Here is a 22,873-nt window from a genome sequence, read left to right on the forward strand (position 1 = left end):
GGCCTGTGGAATCCTTTGTCCAGCTGGCTGAGGTGCCTTGAGTGCTTTGGGCCTTGCCTCCCTTGGAGAAGTGGGAAGTTACTCTTTGATGGCTGGGCCAGACTGCTCATCTGATGTTACTGGAGTTTGAAAGGTTGTCCTGGTAGTCAAGGGGTTGGCATCGGTGTGGCCGGGGCCGGCTGGAGTGGGAACCGCAAGGGGAAGGGAAGGTCCTGGTGAAGTGGGATGTGTGGGTGTCAGGCGGCACTGGATTTGTTTTGCCAGGTGAGGGTGTCTGGGGGCCTTCTCTCCCCTGCCCGACCGCTGGGTTCCAAGTGTCCTGCGGCGTTTCTCCTTAGAGCCGGCTGGCTTTCTTGGCATCATTCAGTCTAGTTGCTAGGAAGCCGAATAAGGCAAATGCAACTTCCTTTTGACTTACTCACATTGAACCATCTGCTTATTCCTTCTCATGGCCTTCAAACTTGGCTAGGATCATTGAGAAGAGGGTCGAGTGGAGCATCTGTGCTCCTGATCCTTTTTGGAAAAGGAAAGCTTTCTAATAACTCTTTAACCCTCTCGGTCCAAATTCATAATAGTTAATCTTGTTTAGCCCCTTGTTTCTTTCAGCTAACAATTTGTAGCAGGCATTTTCTTCCTAGGTTTTGCCCCTTATTATTATTATTTTTTTTTTAAAGATTTTATTTATTTGTTTGACAGAGACAGAGACAGCACGAGCAGGAACACAAGCAGGGGGAGTGGGAGAGGGAGAGGCAGGCTTCCTGCGGAGCAGGGAGCCCGATGCGGGGCTCGATCCCAGGACCCTGGGACCATGACCTGAGCCGAAGGTAGACGCTTAACGACTGAGCCACCCAGGCGCCCGCCCCTTATTTTTGTCTTAGATTTACATCTGTGTTATTCATTAACCACACAACTTTTGAATGAGGAAGACAGTGTCGATGTGTGTCAAGTGCATTTGGCATGTAAACATAACAGTGGTCTTAATGGAGGACCTTGAGTGCTTAGAATTGAGGCACACTAATGATTCAGGAATGTTCTTTCATAAGTGCCATTGTGGAGTTAGTGTCAGATAGATACATTAAAGGTGGCAGATAATTCATGAAAAAAAATTTTTTTTTAAAATTTTACTTATTTGACATAGAGACAGAGAGAGAGGGAACACAAGCAGGGGGAGTAGGATAGGGAGAAGCAGGCTTCCCGCTGAGCAGGGAGCCCAATGCGGGGCTCGATCCCAGGACCCTTGGACCATGACCTGAGCCGAAGGCAGACGCTTAACCGTCTGAGCCACCCAGGCGCCCCTAATTCATGAAAATTAATGGTGATATTGGTGGAGCATCTACCAAAGAGAAGCTTTTAAAAAGATTTTTTTAAGACTACCAGACACCACCAGCATTACATTCTTACTTTTTTTTTTTTGTTTAATTCAGTTCATTTGGGTAAATCTGATTCATTATGTTGAAGCCCCTTTCCATTGGTGAATTTATTATAATCGTCTTTTCTTGTGACAGAGCTGTGCTTTCAGTTGTCAACTCTGGAAAAACAGTTGAGCAAACAAACTAGACAAAAATAGAAATAGGCATTACAAAATAGAGATTCTGAAAAAAAAAAAGTCTTGAGAAAATCATTGTTCGAGTTTTAAAAATCCAGTTTAACTGAAGATTTAATCACCTTTGAGTGTACCAAAACTGTGGAAACTAACATGTGGGCTATGGGAAATAATTTCTTCTTAAGTGTAATTTTGTCTTTGTTGGTTTTTTAGCAGCAAGCCATATAAACCTTTTCTGCCGACTTCTTATTCTCCCCAAGAGGGCTACTTAAAGGAGGGTGAAGACATGCTAAGGTAAAGTTTTATTGTTGTGGCTCAATTTGCTAAAAGCTTTAGTAGTAATTTAGATGTGTTCTTACTGTGCAGACTTATGTGTTTATTAAAATTGATGCTATTAATATTTGCTTTTTGGGAAGTCCCTCAGGTCAACTTGATCATATTAAGCCATTCTGCTTTAACTTCTCCCTTTCCATAGTCATTTGGACTCTAGTAACTAAAACAGACCTACAGACTGAAGGGACTCGACCATCCGAGCCCCTTTGTGGGCTCTGCCTGAGTGACCCACTGCAGCAGGCCCTTGACTCCCTTCTTCCACACCTCTCCACCTTTTTTGTGCTACCATCTGACCATGGGTTTATGCTCTGAAAATGCAAATTTATTTTGGTTATGAGATGAATCAGTATTCCAGTATAAATAAAGTCAGTTAAAAATGGTTTGGGGCACCTGGGTGGCTCAGTCGACTGTTAAGTGTCCGACTCTTGATTTCGGCTCAGGTCATGATATCAGGGCCATGAGATCGAGCTCTGTGTCCGGCTCACGCTTAGAATGGAGTCTGAGATTCTCTCTCTGCCCCTTCCCTCGCCCATTCTCTCTCTCTCTCTCTCTCTCAGGAATGATAAACAGATATAAAAGTGTTTGGTATTAAAAAGTAAAAATCCCTTTCAGAGTTCTCCCCATTTTCCCCCTTTATTTTTAACTGAAATGGCTCACACTGGTATATTGTTCTAGAACTTGCTTCTTTCACGCAACAGTATGTCATGGAGGATAATTGATCCTCATTGGTTTTGACCACCGTGTAGGATTCTGAAGTCTTTAAACTAGTTTTGAAGGTGGTCTTACTTAGTTTAGTCTGTCACATTCAGCAGTGGAGTTCTTCTGAGTAACAAAATAGGTAAATCAACGTGGCACTTCAGGATTCTTGCTTTGGATTTACCTCTGTAGTTTTGGTAAAAGCAGTCTTCCTTGAATTGTATCTGAATTGATTTTTATCTGTATAAACCTTGACTGGGCCTCTCTCTCACCTGCATTAAAGATGAGATTTGTGTCAGATTAGATTAATAATTCAAAATTGAAAAATGCCTTCCTCAGCTGCGGAAGCACTTGGAAGTATAGAGTTCAGGAGCGACTGTTAATGGGGGTTAGTCTCTCTCAGGTAACGTTTCCTGACAATGAGACTCAGAATACTTACACCGGTAGGTGATCTTCTGAAGGAGGGATTTTCTTAGCTCTGGTGTGAAGGAAGCCTAAAGGCAGAGATAGATGATAATGGCTTACATCTATTGATGGCCTGTCCTGCATCAGATACTGTTCTAAGGGCTCTACCTGCATTAACTCATTTAATCCTCATAGCAACACTTCCAGGTAGGTTCCAATCGCCCCATTTCACAGGTGGGGAAACTGAGGCATAGCAATGTTAAGTAACTTGTTCAAGCTTACCCAATTAGTAAGTGACAGCACTGAGATTCATACCCAGGCCGTTGCAATTTCAACATCATACTGCCTTTTCTGGATGACCACGTACCAGTTTCTGAGGTGCCCCCCAAACCCTGTCTAATTACTTAGAGTGGTGGTGGGCATTTTACAGACCACTTTGTTAAAAGAAAGTGTATAAAGGGTGAGGGAAAGCCAGCAAGTAGACAGCCTAGAAAGGGGTAGAGAGGGCAGGCAGCTTGAGGAATGGCCTCTGGAGTCAGTGGCTAGTGTTTGTCAGAGACAGTAGACAGAGGTAAAGTCTGCGTGGGGGAAGGAAACATTCTCTTGTAGCTCAGGATCCTCAGGCAGTAGGGGAGGCATGGATTTCAGGCACAAGCTCTGCCTCTAAAAGTCTGGAGCTGCGTCTTTGCTGTGTCAGGCAATTGGATGTGGACAAGAACCCAAATGAAAATCGTACAGGGGCAGAGCAAAGGGATTGACGTTTGCTGGCAGCTTGCTGAATCGTCATGGTTTGAGCATGTTCCGTGGCTGCTCTGCCATGCAGCCTGATGCCTCTGGTGAGAAAGGAACTAATCACTGCCTGCCGAGGTGCTTCTCTCCCTGGCAGGACACTCCTTGTGGACAGACACATTGGTGTCTGGATGCCGGAGAGCCGCAGTAAAAATGCCTGATTTAGGGTACAGCGTGCATTGAATTCCCCCTTTCTTCTGTTAAATCACAGCAAAGGGGACTACTTTAGATGGCTAATAGATTACCCAGCATCTGTGCACTATTTGCATGCCTTTAGCAAGGGAAAATAGCTGGCTCACAGGAGCTGTAGCGTGTTTAGGAGTAAAGTGAGCAGACCTCATTGACTCGTTTTTTACTCACATCCAATGAAGACCTTCAGAGATAAGTGCCTCTTCTTCAAAAGATATACACGTCTGATAAAATTATCTCCTCTTCTTTAAAATAAACACCTTCAAGTATGAGTTTCTGTCTGTATTTGTCTGATTGACAAAGATCAATGGCTCCATGTAGTACTTTTCATCCTAACAGGCAAGAGGAAGTGAATGGGAGAGGACAGAAAAATCCCAGAAACTCAAAATATTCTGAAATGAGAACAGATTATTGAGCGTCTATCTCTGTGTAGACACAGCCTTTCTTTTGGTGCATATGTATTGCGCCAGGTGACCTGGTATTTATTTCTTGGCTTTTGGGGACACATTTAGAGGGAGACTGCGTTTGCACAAACTATTATATTTTCATGCATCCAATAGCATTAAAGAATTACGGCGGAATGTGGCTGATTATTCAAAAAGGCACGAAGAGAGTCATGAGCGACCCCAGTCCACTCAGTTAGGTAAGAGTCTTGCTGAGATTCCCCTTCTGTTTTCTTCATCTATTCTTTATAGAGGTGTTGCCATTCCTTTACACTTTCGTAAAAATCCCTGAAAACCTTCAGTGATTGCTTTTGCCCTTGCAAGAGCATGAACATGTCAATATTTTTCAGGTGATGTCAGCGGCAGGGACACTTGGAAAGAAGGGCTTTTCCAGCACTTTTATCAAGTGATTCAGAAAGAACGTGATCGAGAGAGGCCTTCAGATTGCGTTATCGTTTCAATCAATAATGAACAGAGGTATATTTATTTCTTTCTAGCCTGTCAAATGAGAATGTGTACAAATGGAATAATTAAGTATTCAGCCTTACATCCATAAGTTGCTGAGAATGCAAAGACTCTGGAAATGCTGTTAGAACACTGCTCTAGGAATTACAAGAATGCACTGTTGGGTTTACTATCCTGTGGCTGGGGAGGTTTCTGATGATTACTCTCTTACTCAGTTTTCTGTATTGCTCGAGTTTTCTACAGTGAATATCCATTGATTTCATAATCAGGAAAAAAACCAAGGCTATTATCAGGCTGGGTTCCATGTGCCAGGCACTGTTCTAGGCTCTAGGGATACTTGAGTGAGCATAACAGACAAACCTTTGCCTTGGGGCGCTGACAGTCTAGTGTAGGACTCACTGTTGGCCTCACTGATAATTTCAGAGACAGGTTCCTCTCATTTCTTAACTGCTTGTTGAATTCCTTTCAGCCTTTATCCTTGCTATTTTTCCTTCAATGTGGGATGCCCGTTCCCTCTTCTCCATCTCTAACTCGTGCAGGCCAACTAACACTTGTAACTTGTATAGGCCACTTAACACCTGTAACTCATGCAGGCCACTTCAGCGCAGTTGTGGCCTGGTCTCCTGCCCTCTTGGCTGTCTCCAGCTTGTCCTTTGGGTCTGCATAGTGCCCTGATCTTGCGCACATTGGCTGGCACTTGAAGGCAGACAGGGGACTTAATGTGTGATGATAATTGTGTCTCTGGATTCTGTCGGGTTTCGTAGTGCTTGGCAAAGAGCATGTATACAAATGGTTGGTTGGAGGCATGCACACTTAGTCCAGGCTAGGTGCTGAGTGAGTGATACTGCAGACTCAGACATGAGAACTAATCCTTCCTGAACAGGAGACCAGGCATGCACAAAACAACTCAGCAAGAAGGCAGCGTTGGTGTTCTCACTCTTTGTGAAAATCGACAATCTTAAAATGACTCAGAATTCTTACTCGGTGATATCTGCTTTACAGAAATCTAATGTATTTGTAGATAGCATCTTTTTTTTTTTTTTTAAGATTTTATTTATTTATTTGACAGAGGGAGACACAGCGAGAGAGGGAACACAAGCAGGGGGAGTGGGAAAGGGAGAAGCAGGCTTTCCGTGGAGCAGGGAGCCCGATGCGGGGCTCGATCCGAAGACCCTGGGATCGTGACCTGAGCCGAAGGCAGATGCTTAACGACTGAGCCACCCAGGCGCCCCTATAGATAGCATCTTTATTGTAAGAGTTTGTAAAAGCAAAATTATAGCTTCATCTCATTTGGAGGGTATTTGGGTTGGATCTTGGGAGACAGCGCACTGGAAGAAATGAGGTCAGTCACAGCATGGGGAGGGTGGGAGAGGCCAATTCCTTTTACATTAGAAAATTATGGGATTTCCCTTTAATAATTGAAAGAGAAGCAGACATGCCCTGGATTAATTTGATCATGTGCTAATTTAAACCAATTTTGAACCAGAGGCAGTAAAGACTCAGCATGCATAGTGGCTTGGTTTTCCCTCAACATTTAGCTACTTTGCTGCAATCGTTTGCATCAACCAGGGAAACTACATTAATCTTTGACTAAATCAGCTTTCTTGGAACTTGTAGCGAGCATCACACAGATCCGTAGCACCTTGTAGCTCTTTTAGAATTGTGATGGGCTCCAGCGGCCATTTGATTCCTGCACCTTAATGCCCTTGCCAGTCTCCCAGCTCCAGAGTCAGGCTGGCTGGTGTTGATTGGTGGAGAGGAGTCCTCAAGATTGCTTTTCTGCGCCCCCTCCATCTGGGGTGGTATTCAGAAACTGCTCTTCTGCCCAGTGTTCCGCAGTTCTGGCATTTAGCCATGGATTAGGACCCTTGGTGGGTGCAGCTTAGGGACTCCTTGGCCGAGTGCAGGCTGCATCTGCCAGAGTCCGCAAACTAGGCCTTGCGGCCTGCTCTGTTGTCACTTCAGTGTCGGAAAGATTTGTAGTGAGATATTGGTTGGCTGCTTCATTCCTTGATACTCCAAAACCGTGATTAATTTTCAAATCATGTCCTCCAACGTGAATTATTATTGTGATAGTTTTGACTCATGGGCTGTCACTCTGTAAATATGAACCATGTCTTGTTTTTCTTGTTTTCCTCTTGAATTCGTTTTCTGAAATCATCATTTACTCTCCCAAATTGCATGGAAACCATTTTTCCTGCCATCATTTTAATTTTTAATACATAGAACATGCATTTAATGTGTACCCGTTATGTGTGCTAAGCACAGTGAGGAATATACAGATAATTAAGTGACAGTTCCTCTTTTGTACCACATGCAGCCTATAAGATAAAACACGTGCAGAAATAACAAGTGGAAGATGGGATATGCTGAGTTGTTCCTGCTCTAGGCAGAGGATACATAAGAGGAAGAGCAAACTACCGTTGTAGGGTCCAAGGAGGTAAATCAAGGAGGTTTCAGGGAATCATGTCATTTGAGGTTTCTAAGTTTCTGTGCAGGTTTCTAAGCAAGTATCGGGCAGGAAGGGAAGCATAAACCCAAAGGAGAGGTCTGGGATGGATTCTCTAGGACTTGAAGACCCAGGCTGAGAAAATGGGAGATGAGAGGACTCTGATCCAAGGTTGTTTATGGGATGGTTGATATTGATCGAGATGGCTAACTCCAGTATCATCCGTTTACTCTTTTTTGTTTGTTTGTTTGGCTATACATTTACTTATTTGTTTATTTATTTAAGTAAACTCTACCCCCAACGCGGGGCTTGAACTCGCAACCCCATGATCAAGAGTCACACACTCCTGGGGCGCCTGGGTGGCTCAGTCGTTAAGCGTCTGCCTTCGGCTCAGGTCATGATCCCAGGGTCCTGGGTTTGAGCCCCACATCGGGCTCCCTGCTCCGCGGGAGGCCTGCTTCTCCCTCTCCAACCCCCCTGCTGTGTTCCTTCTCTCTCTCTGTCAAATAAATAAAATCTTTAAAAAAAAAGAGTCACACACTCCACTGTCTGAGCCAGCCAGGCACCCCTCATCCATTTACTTGTTAGCAAGGAATTGTCACAGTTGTAGTGACCTTAACAAATACTGCTCTGTCCCAAGAACTAATTGTAGATGAGCATTCTCTTATCTTTCTGAAGATGATAGTCTTATCTGTTCTTTCAAACAATCTTACATTTTCTTTCATGGTCTTTAAATTGAAATGATTTCATCAATGATTGCATCTTGAAAAATGCTGGCCATGTTTGTGGTGTGTATCCAGTGTATCACGCCACACAAAAACACGGCTTTGACATACTCTGCTTTCTTTATAAAATTCTGTATGTGGTCAACCGTATGAGAACACCACATTTTCAAAAAAGTAAGTTTCGTTTGGCTAAAGTTGCCTCCAGTTCTCTTAACTGATTCCATCAAAGGGATAATGTACTATTGAATGTTTTCAATGTGTCTAAGAATGAAAACAAGTTGCAGGGCATGCATGATTTTTGAAAAAATACAGCATCTTCTACTTCACTTATCCAAGTACAGTAAAAATATAGTGTCTTATACCTCACTTAAATTTGTCATCAAAGTATCTATGGAACAACTGCTTGGTGATGTAGGGGTTTTTTTTCTTTTGTTTGATTGATAATAACCCACCTTTTTCTTGTGTGCGTGGTATGTGGTTTTTTTTTTTTTTTAAGGGAATATGCAACAGGCATAGGTCATCGGTTGCAGGATCACGGCCTTGTGGTGGAAATGATTCACCTCTCCTCCGAGTCAAGTCTTACAAGAGCACTCCAGGAAGTTAAGGACGATGGATCCCCATTTTGCATTCTTGTTGAACAATCTAATGTAAAACTTTCCTCTTGCACCGTGATTATGCTTCATGAGTCTATCAAAAGTAAGTTTAGTTCTCTAGAACTACCACTTAAAATGGATCCTGCTTTAAAAATGAATAGTTTTTCTTTATATGCTGGTATACTTTGAAGGTTCATATTTGTCAGTAACTAAACTGGATCTAGTTGAGTAAGAAGTGACTTGAATAGGTATCCCAAAGTATTCTCCTGTGTATTAGGGTAACTGAAACTTAAATCATCTTTATTGCTTCTTACTTAAGAATCCAGAATGTTTTGTCCAAAATATTATGTAACAAGGCAGTTCTCTTATGTAGAGGAACTTTTGACCAAATCTCACCACCATCTTTTCTGCCCTCAATGGTAAGTCTAAGAGATGTTATGTTCGTGCATTCTCTTAGACTAACCTTCTTGCTAACTTTGCCTTTCCTGTGATATCTCAAACATTTCATTATTCTTAGGCTCATGAGAGTGCATGAAAATGAGCCCTTTTCTTCCCTAAAATGCATAGACTTAGGCAGATGCACACATCCTAGACCACCCTCCTATTTCCCTCCTGGTCAGAGCTGCTGCTTCCAGAGAGGAGGGTCTGCCTTGTGGAGGGCCCCTCAGCAGCTCCCCTAGAGTCAGACCCAGACGAGCCTGGGTTTTGTAGTCCTCTTGTCTTTGTGGAAGCTCTTGGTGCTGTTCTGTGCAGTGTACACTTCCTGAGTTCCTCATTGCACCGGGCACTGTGCAAGATGCAGGCCAGCCCTGCTTCCTTCCTCTGCTGGGTAGGCAGCAGCCAGGCAGGCTTCTCCAGGAGGCGCATCTCAGCTTGAGTCTCCATAGCAATGTAGGATTTTCACTGCTAAGTCAGGAGACCTTTCCCCTGGGCAGATACCTAGTGGAGCACTAGTAGCTGAATTCATATCCTGCCTGTGGCTTCTGGGACCTTCAGAGAAGTCGGTGTCAGACTGATGTCCTATAATCCAGCTATACTGTTGGATCTGAAAAAAACAATAGTGAGGAACACTCGGCTTCCCATAATCTGGGGGGTGCCAGGACATCCTTTCCTCTGACCATTCCATTTGCTTTGCCCCATGTAGTCGCCTGTACCCACCTAGTCAGCTCCCGTTCAGTACTGCTCCCGAGAGTGTGAAACGATGGTTTTTCTAAACGTAGAAAATGTCTAATTTATTTTAAACAAATAATAAGACTAACCCACATTTATGTCATGCATAAATTCTGAAAATGTAAAAGAAAAGGCATACTTTGAAAAATTACAAATCCCAACTTCCTGGGGGTGGGGGTGGGGAACAGTTTAATTAACAGGTTGTGCGGAGGACTAATCACACCTGTTTACATTCATGCAAGATCGTTTAGGAAATAACCTCTAAAGTAAGTAGGCCTCTCTTTCACATTGCATTATTGCTGACAGTTTGTTTTATACCTTGCATGCAGCCATTATTCACAGGCCCGTGGAGCTGCTTCTGTGCTGAGACAAACATTTAAGACAGTCAAACAATGAAACTTCAGCACCTGTAGGCAAATATACATTCATATTTCTTCCTAAATGTAACCTTAATAAACAGTTTAAAATTTAACCAAATACCATAATCTCCACTGTAGCTCTGTAGTGCCCCTTGGATCCTAAATTTGTTCAGATGTGATACATGGCAAGACAAGGTATAGGCCTCTCATCTAAAATTAAACTTTTATGAAGTCTTATTCTCAGTAGGTAAACCTAGGAGAGATTAGAAGACACCTATGCATTGACTACAACCATTAAGTTACATAGAAGCCATTCCTAGTGTCTAGAATTTATTTTATATGTAGTATTTAGGGCCTGGAGCACTCGGACCTGACCTGGAAAGGCTTTTAACATGATTTAAGATCCCATAGTCCTGAGCTAAAGACTGCAGAGCCACGTAGAGGATTGTGGGTTACTCCTCGGCCTGCAGCGACAGAGCCTAGAAGCCCTGCACTACATGTCTGTCTGTCTGTCTGTCTGTCTGTCTGCCTTTTTTCAAAGTATTACACATACAGAGTGAAGAGATGAACACTAAAAGGTGTGTAATGAAAACCAGCAGCCCTATTTCTCACCTGCTCGCCTCTCTGAAGGCTCTGTTCTCTGCTTCCACTTGTTTTTTTCTGTGAATCACGCTTGTCTCAAATTATCCACCTGAATTGCTGGAACCAAATCAAACACCTTTGCTTTTAGGGGTTTTTTTTCCCTTTAAACTTTTCTAGTAGCCAGCGATGGTTGACGTTGCATCCTGCCTTTTTTTAGGCTAGATTTGTTTAGCGTTAAGAATTCCCATTGACAGGGCGCCTGGGTGGCTCAGTCGTTAAGCGTCTGCCTTCGGCTCAGGTCATGATGCCAGGGTCCTGGGATCGAGCCCCGCATCGGGCTCCCTGCTCAGCGGGAAGCCTGCTTCTGCCTCTCCCACTCCCTTTGCTTGTGTTCCTGCTCTCACTATCACTCTCTCTGTCAGATAAATAAATAAAATCTAAAAAAAAAAAAAAAAAAAGAATTCCCATTGATACACATGGCACCTGTTTCTGCTCTCTTTCTTTCCATCTCTCTCTCTCTCTCTCTGTCTCTATCAGTGTAGCGTGAAGCTGTCCAATTGTGAAAAGCGGGTCTGTATGGAAACAGTAAACCAAGCTGCACATGTTATAATTTTGAAACAATGTAATGTTTGATTGTGAAATCGACAAGGCACCTGCTTTGGAGGGTCCCAGTCCAGTTGGATCAGTAGACAGTCACATCTGTACTGAAAGCTGACACAGTTTAAACGACATGTAGTTGGATTAACTATGTTATTTTCTGATTTTAAAAGGAATCAGGGCACCCATTTGATATAAAGCAGGTTCTTTCTTGTCCCTAGTACATCGTCATATGCCCCTGGAAGATGCCCTGGAGCTGGTGGCTAAAGAATACAGGAGATTTTTCTCAAAACGGGAGCAGCAGGAATGTGCTAGAATTGCTCTGCAGGCTGGAGATCTGGTGGACGACTTCCTGGCTCGCGAGCGCCTGACCAGCTACTCTGTCCCTTCGGGCATTCAACACCTTCTCTTCCTGTTGAGTGAGGGAATGCATTTGTATGGGAATGAGTTGAATCTGCTCATTGACTACCTGAAGACCAGGAAAGGGCAACTGGAAGGTATTTGGCACTGTTTTCCCTCCCCATTTTAAACCCCAGGAATTCCTATTCTGCAAATCCATATGTGAAAGAAAGCTAAGAATTTTTTATTTAATTGAGAGACTATACTTCTGTTATATAAAGGTGTCTGATAGGAACATGTTCCACATAGGAATTACACTATTTTAATGTGTAACCTTTATAGACGAAAATGCTTTTTTTGAAGCTCAATTTCCTTTTGAATCAGATTTTTAATATATAAATAGGATGACTTCTGTATAGATAGATGGACACGTTGGAAATAGTTTCTGTTCCCAATCAGTTTACTTTTGTGATTCAAAGTTTCAGCTTGTTAATTGATACATTTGTAGATTATCTTTTAAGTGTATGGTAAACATAAAGAAGTAGTTCCTAATCTTAAAGGTTGTAAAGAGCATTCCAGTTATGAGCCAAACTCATTAAAATGGTGACTTTTCAGTTTACTTGTTTTGAGTTGAGTAGGTGAGAAGAAATAATAATCACTTGTCCCTGTGGGGAAACATAGCTGAACTTCTAGGGCCATGTTACAGCTTTAAAGAAATCATTCATCTTATAAAATGTAGAATGTATTTTATTTTATTGAAGATTTTATTAATTTATTTGAGAGAGAGAGAGAGAGAAAGCAAGAGAGCACAGAGGGAGAGGGAGAAGCAGACTCCCTGCTGAGCAGGGCTCAATCCATGGACCCTGAGATAATGACCTGAGCCGAAGGCAGACGCTTAACCGACTGAGCCACCTGGGCGCCCCGAATGTATTTTATTTTTATACATTTTTTATTGTACTTACTTTCTCAGGGTTGGGGGGCTCATAAACTTAAAACACAATAGGTTTTTTTTTCCCTGAGTGCTTATGTAATTTATTAATGATTAAGTATAATTGACATATTCTGTTACTTTCAGGTATACAGCATAATGATTTGATATTTGTATATATCATCTAATGATGACCGCAACAAGTCTAGTTAACATCCTGTTTCTCTTTGATCATAGAAACCTCCAAGTCAGAAAAAAACTGTCTTCCTTGAATTCCCTGAGTTGTTCCTTGTGCAGCTCACCAGCCTCTGCAGCAGACTTCTGGTGACCATTTATTTTCTTCATTTTTCCAGGCTTTGAAATGCTCGAGTCTTTGGCTAGCAGTGATCATTCCCCATTTCAGGGCAGGAATACTCCTGTCATGGGCAAGCCGCCTCCACTTCTTCCAACCCCTGGAAAGCCGTCCTTCTCGGGCCCTCATCCCCCCCTTCCTGCCAAGCCCCCATTGTTAGGGGACAGACCAGGAGGGGCTCTCCTTCCACCACCAGGTCAGTGTTTCCCTCCAGGAATAAGAGCTCGCAGTGGCTCTGAGAGAGCAGGACAGTTTAGAGCAATTGCAGTGTTCGTTGGCATATTCTCAGTGAATGCTAGGATTTCAGAAGACTAGGGGAGACACCTGGGGTTTCAGTGGGTGCCATTCCTCTTGAATGAGTTGCCTAAGTTTTAACATGGGGGAAGTGTAGAGAAGCTCTCCTATCAGGGTTGGAGGCCGCATTGAGGATGGCTTAAATGGTGTTCCCTTAATAGGCACTCTGAATCCCATAATGTTTTCCAGGCTTTTCTGAGTAGTTGGCGTAAAAAGTATCTGACATCTGCCTAAAATGAGGTTGTATTACTGTGGACTCCTTCCATTGTAAGTGACAGGGACCTAACTCAGCTTAAAACAAGGAGACCTGACTGACTTACATAACTGAAAATCCCCAGAGTTGCCTCACTTCCAGTCGAACTGGATCCTGCTGCTCAAGCCTGTTCATCAGACATCCATCTCTTCCCTCTGGGAGGAGACTTGGGTGTGGCGCTAACCACTTGGGGTACAGAGTTCCAGTCAAGCCCAGTGTCCATTATGCCTCTGGTTCCTGGGGTGTCTGGTGTCTGAGCCTTTTCTGCCTGTTGAGGGTAAAAAGGTTTTTTTTGTTTGTTTCAAGACTGAGAGAGAATGTGCACACGTGAGCAGGGCGAGGAGTAGAGGGAGAGGGACAAGCAGACTCCCCGCTGAGTGCGGAGCCTGACACAGGGCTTGACCCCACGACCCTGAGATCATGACCTGAGCCGAAATCACGAGTCGGCTGATTAACTGACTGAGCCACCCAGGTGCCCCAAGGGTAGAGTTTTAACTCCTCTGTAGGCACCTACAATGCAGCTTCCTCTACTTAGTCCCTACTCCCCCTGTGCCTCATCTTCCAAATATTCGTACACTCTTGTCTCTTCCCCTGTTCTCCTTGTGTATTAACAGTGGGAGCAGAGAAGAAACTGGATGAGAGCATGTTTTCAGTCTGCCATGTTAAAGACAAAGATGGCAGTGAAGACTTTGTGGAAAGGCGGCTTTTGTCCTGGGCCTTAAATAAAATTTGGACCTCGGATGCATTTGTGCCTAAGAGTCAAATATTGCTTTGGTCTTTTATGTGAGCAGGGATCATTTTAGCCAAAACTCTTATGAGCGCAATATTTCCACTTTGACTATTATTGTGGATCAAAATAGAGGGAATGTGTCCTCTTGCTTTGGTCGCTGTACATGTGTATGTCTTTTATTGGCAAAGTCAGTCTGTGTTGAAGATCCACATCCCTAGGGGCAAACATTTCTGTGCCCCCTCCCTTTCTGACCTGGTGACCTTTGGGATGATTGGGAGTATAGTTTCAAGTTTTCTCTGTTCCCGTCACAGCCTGGGCTTTCCTGCTACCCCGTGTTCCTTCCTTTCCTTCTGCTGCACTCACCACGCTCCCCTGTGCCTCAGCCCAGTCCCTTGGTCCACCCCTGGGCATTCTTACCACCTGGTTCCTGTGAGAAGCAAGTGAGTTAAGAAGAGAAGGGCTCAGGAGGAGATCTTTTTGCTCTGAATGCTTCTTATCCTTGCCGAAAGTTTAAAAACAAAATTCTTTCAGACCCTCAGAAAGGGCTAGGTGCTTGCTTCAGGGCCTTGGCATGAACTGTGAAAAAAATGCCCTGTTCAACAGGGTGAGGATAGCAAGGCAGATTGACTGCCCAAGGGAGAGTGACAGAGTGCTAGGCCATGACCATGTCCAGGCCAGTGTTACGGGGGATGGATGTTAGATTCTCAGGAACAGAGTGCTTCACATGTGTTACGGATCTGCCTTTAGGACCTGTCTGGGAACCTTACTGCTTCTGATGTTTGAGAAAATATATTCCAAGTGTAACAACATTTGGAACAAAACCCACTTGTGAAAAGGTGAGGGTGGAGAACCGGGATGTCAAGACATGCATGCACGCATGGACTAGACGAAGGGTTTGTAAACTTCTTAAAGGGCCAGATAGTAAATATGTTAATTTTTAGTGTTTACAGGTCAAGAAGCAAAGTTAAGGATATTATGTACATACTTATATAACCATTTAAAAATGAGAAAACCATCTCAGCTCACAGGTCATACCAAAACAGACAGCAGGCTGGATTTGGCCCCCAGACTCTAGTTTGCTGGCCCCTGGATAAGCACTGAGGCGTAGTCTGGGCCCAGAGAGGACTTGGTAGAGCTCGGAGGAGCTGAGATTTGTGTGTGGCAGGTGCTCCCTGCTCAGCCCCTTTCTAAAGGTTAAGGAAAAGTCCCTTTGGGGAGAGCAGCTGGAACCAGGTTCATCACGTATCTTCCTGTTTATGTTTTGGTTTTCGTTCTCTGCAGGATTGGGCAACCCCAAAGGTCTGTTTGCCCCTCCCCTGCTTCCAGCAGCCCCCTCCAAGAGATCTGCTCCTTTGGGATGCCCCCATCCCAAGCGTGCCAAGCGTCCACTACTTGGGGAGAAACCAGGCCTTCTAGCACCACCTCCAGGTGAGTAGCCAGGTGAGCTGGGAGTGGCATTCTAGGCTCATGCTGTCCGGTGGCACTTTCTGCAACAGAGATGTTCTACAGCTGTATGGTCTGCTGTGATAGCTGTGGGCCACATGTGGCTATTGAAACGTGGCTGGTAAGACTGAGGAACTGAATTTTCAGTTGTGTTTAATTGTAATTAATTTAACTGAGTATCATCACATAGTAATTATACAGTAGTCACCTGTGGCTAGTGGCTACCTAAATGGTCAGTGTAGGTCTAGGCTACTGGATGTGACAAGAGCCTATAGCGGTAGGCAGGAAAGTGTGTGATGTTTTTACCATGTAGAAATCTATTATTTCCTAGTCTTCCCCCCCCGCCCCGGCCTTTAAAGCTGCAAATGTACTTAAGGGAAATAGATCTCTCACATAAATGGACATTATTGTCAGTCGCTGTAAAATAGAAGATAACCCTAATAAAGAGAACACAAAAGAGTATTCCTGCCAGAAACTATTGCCTGTCTCAGTCTCTGAGCTGAAGGCTTGCTCTCCCTCTGGTTAAGAAAGGAGATTACTAAGGGCCAGGGAGGTGTCAATGGAACACCAGCACTGCTAGAAACTCTCTCCCTGACTGTGACTCTTCAGGAGGATTGCAAGGAGTTGGCAGAGGGAGACTCTTCTCACGAGGTTGAATGTCATGTACCTATGCGCCTGTGTATCGCTGATGTCATTCAGAGGTGTGCACTTTGTTTCTGCTTGGCTCAGGGAGATGCACAGCCTCCCTGCTGCCTGGCAGGAGGACAGGGACCTGACCTGTCAGACTTAAGGTCCTGATGATTGATACGCAGCCCTACTTCCGAGGCTGCACAGGAAGAGAGGCTTTGCCTCTGTCTTCCTCCCCAGTGCAGGCCTGGTGCTGCCTTTCCTCCTGTATGGCCGGGAGAGATGAGGCCGGACGCCCCCAAGCTGCCCCCAGCCCCCCCAAGGCACAAAGGTGGTGGTAGGAGCTGAGATGCACTCTGGCTTGGGTAAGGCAGCCAAGCAGGCATTTTGCTGACTTCATTTCTAGGCATTCGGGCTTACTGAGCCCAAGTAAAGGCGCTGCCCAGAGTTCCTCTTGGTCACTGTTCTTTTTTGAGATTTGGTGCCTAAGCCCCAGCTCTTAGGAAAGTAAGCCTTTGTCCCTCTCTGCTCTTCATTCAGGAGACATTTTTCATGACATTTACTGCCATTTTAAAGTCTCAATCCTCGGGGCACCTGGCTGGTTCTGTCGGTTGATCTCGGGGTCATGAGTTTGAGCCCCATGTTAGAGGTAGAGTTTACTTTAAAAAAATAAAGTGAAGTTTCATCTTCTATGTTTTAGTCAAACATAGTTTTGTAAGATATACATGCTGTGGTTGTAGTATAAAGGATGTGTGTTTATAAAATGGTGGCAAGACATGGAACAGACATAGGGTTGTGATTCCTACCCTCCTGGGAACCTAGACAGTCTGTCTCATCTGAAGATCCTCATCTGACAGACCTCATTTTGGGGAAATTTCGAGAATTTTCCTTACCCCTAAGGTGGCCCTCTCTGGCTTCTGAGGGCCCTCTCAGCCCCAAATTCCAGGAGTAATAGAGAAAACATTTTTAAAAAACAAGAGTGAAAACGTGAAGCATGCCTATACAAGGTGTAAGAGTAGTGGGTGCCACATGTTGAGTTCTCATCATGTGGCAGGCATGGGGTAACTTTATTTAGTCTTCAAACAACCCTGCGAGCTACGTAGTGAGATGATCTCCCTTTTCCACACGAGTCACCTAAGGCTCAGAGAGTGAGGAGCCTGGCCAGGGTCACACAATGGTGTCTGGTCGGCAGAGACTGCACACGAGCCATGGGACTCCACGCTCTGTGCTCTTACCCACCACACGGTCCTTGGATTTCAGCCACGTCCTTCCATTCACAGTGGAAGGACTGCAGACATTTTGAGGGAAGGACTGGTTTCAGGGCTGCCATGAAGCCAAGAGCTGGTGTTGGAGGAAGTTGGGTGTTAGGGTGTCTGGAGGGGAGAGGCACCAGGATCTCCTGTGGTTAGAGAGGGACCTTTGGGTGAAGTGTTTATAACTCAGCGAAGGTGGGGATGGGGGCAGGTGTCCCCCAGTCCTTTGTAAGATGAGGCCTAGCACCAGGCACCAGGATTAAATGAGGTAATACGCACGAACAGCTGTTAAGACGCCCCAAGCATGGCAAGACGCTGCCGTGGCTGGAGCTAGGTCCGTGTGCTTCTGCCTGCACAGGTGGGCGCGGCTGGAGGGCTGTGGGCCCGCTGGGCCCTCTGCAGACCCGGCAGGGCAGCTACATTGATGCTGCTGCTTCCTCCTCTTTGCAGTTCTTCAGTCAGTGCTGCACAAGCAGACGGTGCAGCCCGCATCTCTGCTGAACTCAGGAAAGCTCCCGGAGCCAGGAGAACAAGGTGGCTGTTGCCCAGAGGGCGGCTTCACCGTCCTCCGAGGACCGAGGCCCGTCTGACCCGCGGCACTGGTGTCCGGGCAGCGGGTATGGACGTGCTTCCCTTCTGCCCGATACGTGGTCCCGTGGAAACGTGCTTCCTGGTTGGAGTCTCTGTGCCAAATTAGAGACGTGTGGAAGGTCATTGTTGTAGAAATTGGATCCTGAAGTTGTTTGATTATACACATACTAAAATAAAATAAAAACTTGTACCTTTTGCATACTGGTTGCCGCTTTTTAAGGACTTGTTATTTTGGAATGATTTTAGATTTATAGAAAATTCCCAGAGATACTACAGGGAGTTCCCTTTATCCAGCTTCCCCTGATGTTGACATCTTATAAAACCATGGTACCGATGAATCATGGAACGCTATATCTAAAACTAATGATGTAATGTATGGGGATTAACATAACAATAAAAAAATAAAAAAAAAAAACCATGGTACCTTTACTGGGAAATTTGCATTAGTACAGTAATATTCACTATATTGTACACTTGATTCGTATTTTACCAGCTTTTCTGCTAACGTCATTTTTCTGTTTCAGGAAGGTACCACATTACATTTAGACTCCTCTGACTTCATTATGTTCCAGTTTTTTTATTATGAAGCCTTTTAAGTATACAGAAAATTTGAATGATGTGTACAGTGAACACCCATATATTCTGTATCGACAATTGTTAACACTCTGCCATTTCTTTTTTTAAATTTTTTTGCATTTTTTAAAAATTTAAATTCAATTAATTAACATATAATGTGTTATTAGTTTCAGAGGTAGAGGTCAGTGATTCATTAGTCTTATATAATAACCAGTGCTCCTTACATCACATGCCCTCCTTAATGTCCATCACCCAAAGGGCGCCAGGGTGGCTCAGTTGGTTAAGCGACTGCTTTCGGCTCAGGTCATGATCTCGGTCCTGGGATTGAGCCCTGCATTGGGCTCCCTGCTCGGCGGGAGGCCTGCTTCTCCCTCCCCCACTCCTCCTGCTTGTGTTCCCTCTCTTGCTGTCTCTCTCTGTCAAATAAATAAATAAAATCTTTTAAAAAAAAAGATGTCCATCACCCAGTTCCCCCATCCCCCCATCCCCCTCCCCTCCAGCAACCCTCAGTTTGTTTCCTATGATTAAGAGTCTCCTATGGTTTGTCTCCCTCTCTGATTTCGTCTTGTTTTATTTTTTCCTCTCTTCCCCTATGATCCTGTGTTTTGTTTCTTAAATTCCACATATGAGTGAGATCATATGATAATTGTCTTTCTCTGATTGACTTATTTCGCTTAGCATAATACCCTCTAGTTCCATCCACGTCATTGCAAACGGCAGTTTTTCATATTTTTTTTTTATGGCTGCATAATATTCCATTGTATATATATACCACATCTTCTTTATCCATTGATCTGCCGATGGACATGTGGACTCTTTCCATAGTTTGGCTATTGTGGACATTGCTGCTATAAACATCGGGGTGCACGTACCCCTTCGGATCACTACATTTGTATCTTTGGGGTAAATACCCAGTAGTGCAATTGCTGGGTCATAGGGTAGCTCCATTTTCAACTTTTTGGTGAACTTCCATACTGTTTTCCAGAGTGACCGCACCAGCTCGCATTCCCACCAACAGTGTAGGAGGGTTCCCCTTTCTCCACATCCTTGCCAATATCTATTGTTTCCTGACTTGTTAATTTTAGTCATTCTGACTGGTGTGAGGTGGTATCTCGTTGTGGTTTTGATTTGTATTTCCCTGATGCCGAACACTCTGCCATTTCTTAAGTTGTACATATGTCTGTGTAAATAAAATTTCTTTCTCTATTATGAAAGTAAGTTGCAGAGTTATGACATCCTACCTTTAAATACTTAAGCCTGTAGCCTGCATCTCCTAAGAATGGGAACATTCTATATATAATTATGATACTGTTATCACACCTTAAAAATTAATAATAATTCTGTAATATCTAATATCTGGTTCCCTGATTTGAATTTGCCCATTTGTCCCCAAAGAGCTTTTATGGCCTTAAAAAATTTTTTTTATTTTTAAGTAATCCCTACACCCAGTGTGGGGCCCAAACCCCAAGATCAAGTCTCACACTCCACCAACTGAGCCAGCCAGTGCCCCTTTTGTGGACTTTTTTTCCCTTTAAACTAGGATTTAATTAAAGTTTGTACATTACATTTATTTTTGTTTTTTGTTTTAAATACTATATGCCCCCCCTTTTTTTAATTAAGTAGGCTCTTCACCCACTGTGAGGCTTGCACTCATGATCCCAAGATCAAGATTCCCATGCTCTACCTACTGAGCAGCCAGATGCCCACATTTGGTTTTTATGTCTGTTTCTTTTAATCTAGAACAGTCTTCTTATACACCCCCCCCATCTCACCCCCCAGTGATACTGTGAGTCCAAGCCACTTGGCTTGTAGAATATCCTACATTCTGGATTTGTCTGATTTTTCTTCATGGTGTCACTTGATTGTTCTTCTGTTCCTTATATTTTCTGTATCCTGGAAATTTGGTCTAGAGGCTTGATTAGGTTCAAGTCCTACATTTTGGCAAGGATATTTCATAGGTGGTGCTAATTTCTAATGCATTGTATCGTAAGGCACATAACAGTTGTCCTGCTGGGAATGCTGCTATAGCCTGGTCCCTTGGGTGAGGTGGTGACTACCATGGAGCAGGTAGGTTTTTCCCTTGAGGCATGATGCTTTGGCATTAAGCAAATGTCCTGTTCCCCAAGAACTTTTACCTTATTGTTTTAGTGTCCATTGATGATTTTTTTTTTTTAATTTTAAGATTTTATTTATTTGCAAGAGAGACAATGAGAGACAGAGAGCATGAGAGGGAGGAGGGTCAGAGGGAGAAGCAGACTCCCCGCTGAGCAGGGAGCCCGATGCGGGACTCGATCCCGGGACTCCAGGATCATGACCTGAGCCGAAGGCAGTCGCTTAACCAACTGAGCCACCCAGGCGCCCTCCATTGATGATTCTTGCCTGATTCAATTATTATATTGGACCTTCCCTTTTAATGGAAGTATAACATCTTAAATGTTAAGTTTACTGAGTTTTAAAAATTGTACAGACCCAGGTAACCAGCACCCAAAACAAGGTATAAACATTCCCTTCACTTCAGAACATTCCGGGCATTCCCCTGTCTTTCCCCAGTCCTTTCTGACTTCTGTCATCTTCGTTTTGTCTTTTCTTTTAGTTTATGGAATCATGTAGACTTATTGTGGTGATCATTTCGCAATGATCAGTGTACAAATACTGAATTGTTGTGTTGTATACCTGAAACAAATATAATGTTGTATGTCAATTATACCTCAGCCACAAAAAATAAACTACAAATACTTTTTATAGATACTCAAGTAAACTATTTCCAGTGGAGGTTTTATCCACTTCCCTTCTCCAGTGTAGAAGGATCCAGTTTTGCTTTCATTTGTACATTCATTTCAATACTTCTGATTTAAAAATGTGATTGTAGGGGCACCTGGCTGGCTCAGTGGGTGGAGTGCGTGACTCTTGACCTCAAGGTTGTGAGTTTGAGCCCCACGTTGGGTGGAGAGATTACTTAAAAAATAAAATCTTGGGGCACCTGGGTGGCTCAGTCGTTGAGCGTCTGCCTTTGGCTCAGGTCATGGTCCCAGGGTCCTAGGATCGAGCCCCACATCAGGCTCCCTGCTATGCAGGGAGCCTGCTTCTCCCTCTCCCACTCCCCCTGCTTGTGTTCCCTCTACCACTGTGTCTCTCTCTGTCAAATAAATAAAATCTTTTAAACAAACAAACAGATAAACAAATAGAATCTTAAGGGGTGCCAGTCGGTTAAGCCTCCGGCTCTTGATTTTGGCTTAGGTCTTGATCTCGGGGTCCTGGGATCAAGCCCCACATTGGGCTCTATGCTCAGCTCAGAGTCTGCTTGAGATCTCTCTCTGCCCACCTCCTGCTCACGCGTGTGCACATGTGCATGTTCTCTCTCTCTCTCTGTAAAATTAATCTTTTAAAAAGAAATAAATAAAAATGTGGCTTTGTTTGGATTGTTGGTTTAACTGCTTGCAACACCTTACTGGTTTCCTCTTTAATAGCGATTTAAATAAAATCTTTAACACATACTTATTTTAAAAAAGCAGCACCCGGCAGTCTTTATTTTATTGAGACTAGCTTCTTTTGCTGAATAGAATGTTCTAGAAGTTCACCCTTACCGTTGCATGAGCCCATAGCTTGTTCCCTTTTGCTGCTGAGCAGGAGGTCCTTGTATGGATATGCCTGTCCATTCCCCTGATGATGGACTTTTGGGTTGTTCCCAGTATTTGACTATTATAAGATTGCTTGTAGAGGTCCTTTTGTAGACATATATTTTCATTTCCCTTGGGTAAATACTTAGGAGTGGAATTGCCGGGCCATAGGGTAGACGTATATTTAATTTAGTAAGAATTGTCAAAGTGGCGCTACCACTTAATGCGGCTTCCGGCTGTGGCTGACAGCTCTGGTTCTTCCACGCCCTCCCTCACTTTGAGTGCTGTCAGTCTTCCGGAGGACTATGAAATGTTCGTCAGTATTGTTTTAGTTTGCAGTTCATTGATGACTAATAATATTGAGCACCTTTTTCACTATCTGTTTAGGGAATGGGCTAGTGAAGACTCACAAAGGCTTTTTTGTCAGCGTATTTGTTTCTAAGGGCTGCCGTTTAGTAGTAACGAAGTGCCACACACTGGGTGGCTTAAAATAACAGAAATTGTCCCACAGCCCTGGAGGCTAGAGGTCTGA

The 22,873-nt window shown here is 43.9% G+C and overlaps 1 protein-coding gene across 2 annotated transcripts in view; it reads left to right on the forward strand.

The window, feature by feature from the left end:
• Window positions 1-18,347, forward strand: part of LOC118544510 (uncharacterized) — a 59,337-nt gene extending 40,990 nt beyond the window's left edge. Inside the window, exons 4-11 of one of the 2 annotated variants that reach the window (XM_036106332.2) lie at window positions 1,757-1,837; window positions 4,516-4,598; window positions 4,749-4,875; window positions 8,534-8,733; window positions 11,560-11,835; window positions 12,959-13,153; window positions 15,516-15,662; window positions 18,008-18,347. In XM_036106332.2, coding sequence (XP_035962225.1) covers window positions 1,757-1,837; window positions 4,516-4,598; window positions 4,749-4,875; window positions 8,534-8,733; window positions 11,560-11,835; window positions 12,959-13,153; window positions 15,516-15,662; window positions 18,008-18,147 — 1,249 coding nt within the window. In that variant the 3' untranslated portion in view covers window positions 18,148-18,347. Of the gene's footprint in view, window positions 1-1,756; window positions 1,838-4,515; window positions 4,599-4,748; window positions 4,876-8,533; window positions 8,734-11,541; window positions 11,836-12,958; window positions 13,154-15,515; window positions 15,663-18,007 lie in introns of both variants that reach the window. The other variant, XM_036106334.2, reaches the window with a different exon arrangement.
• Window positions 18,348-22,873: the final 4,526 nt, after the last annotated feature.

The sequence above is a fragment of the Halichoerus grypus genome, chromosome 15 (assembly GCF_964656455.1).
Source record: "Halichoerus grypus chromosome 15, mHalGry1.hap1.1, whole genome shotgun sequence".
Taxonomy (NCBI): Eukaryota; Metazoa; Chordata; class Mammalia; order Carnivora; family Phocidae; genus Halichoerus; species Halichoerus grypus.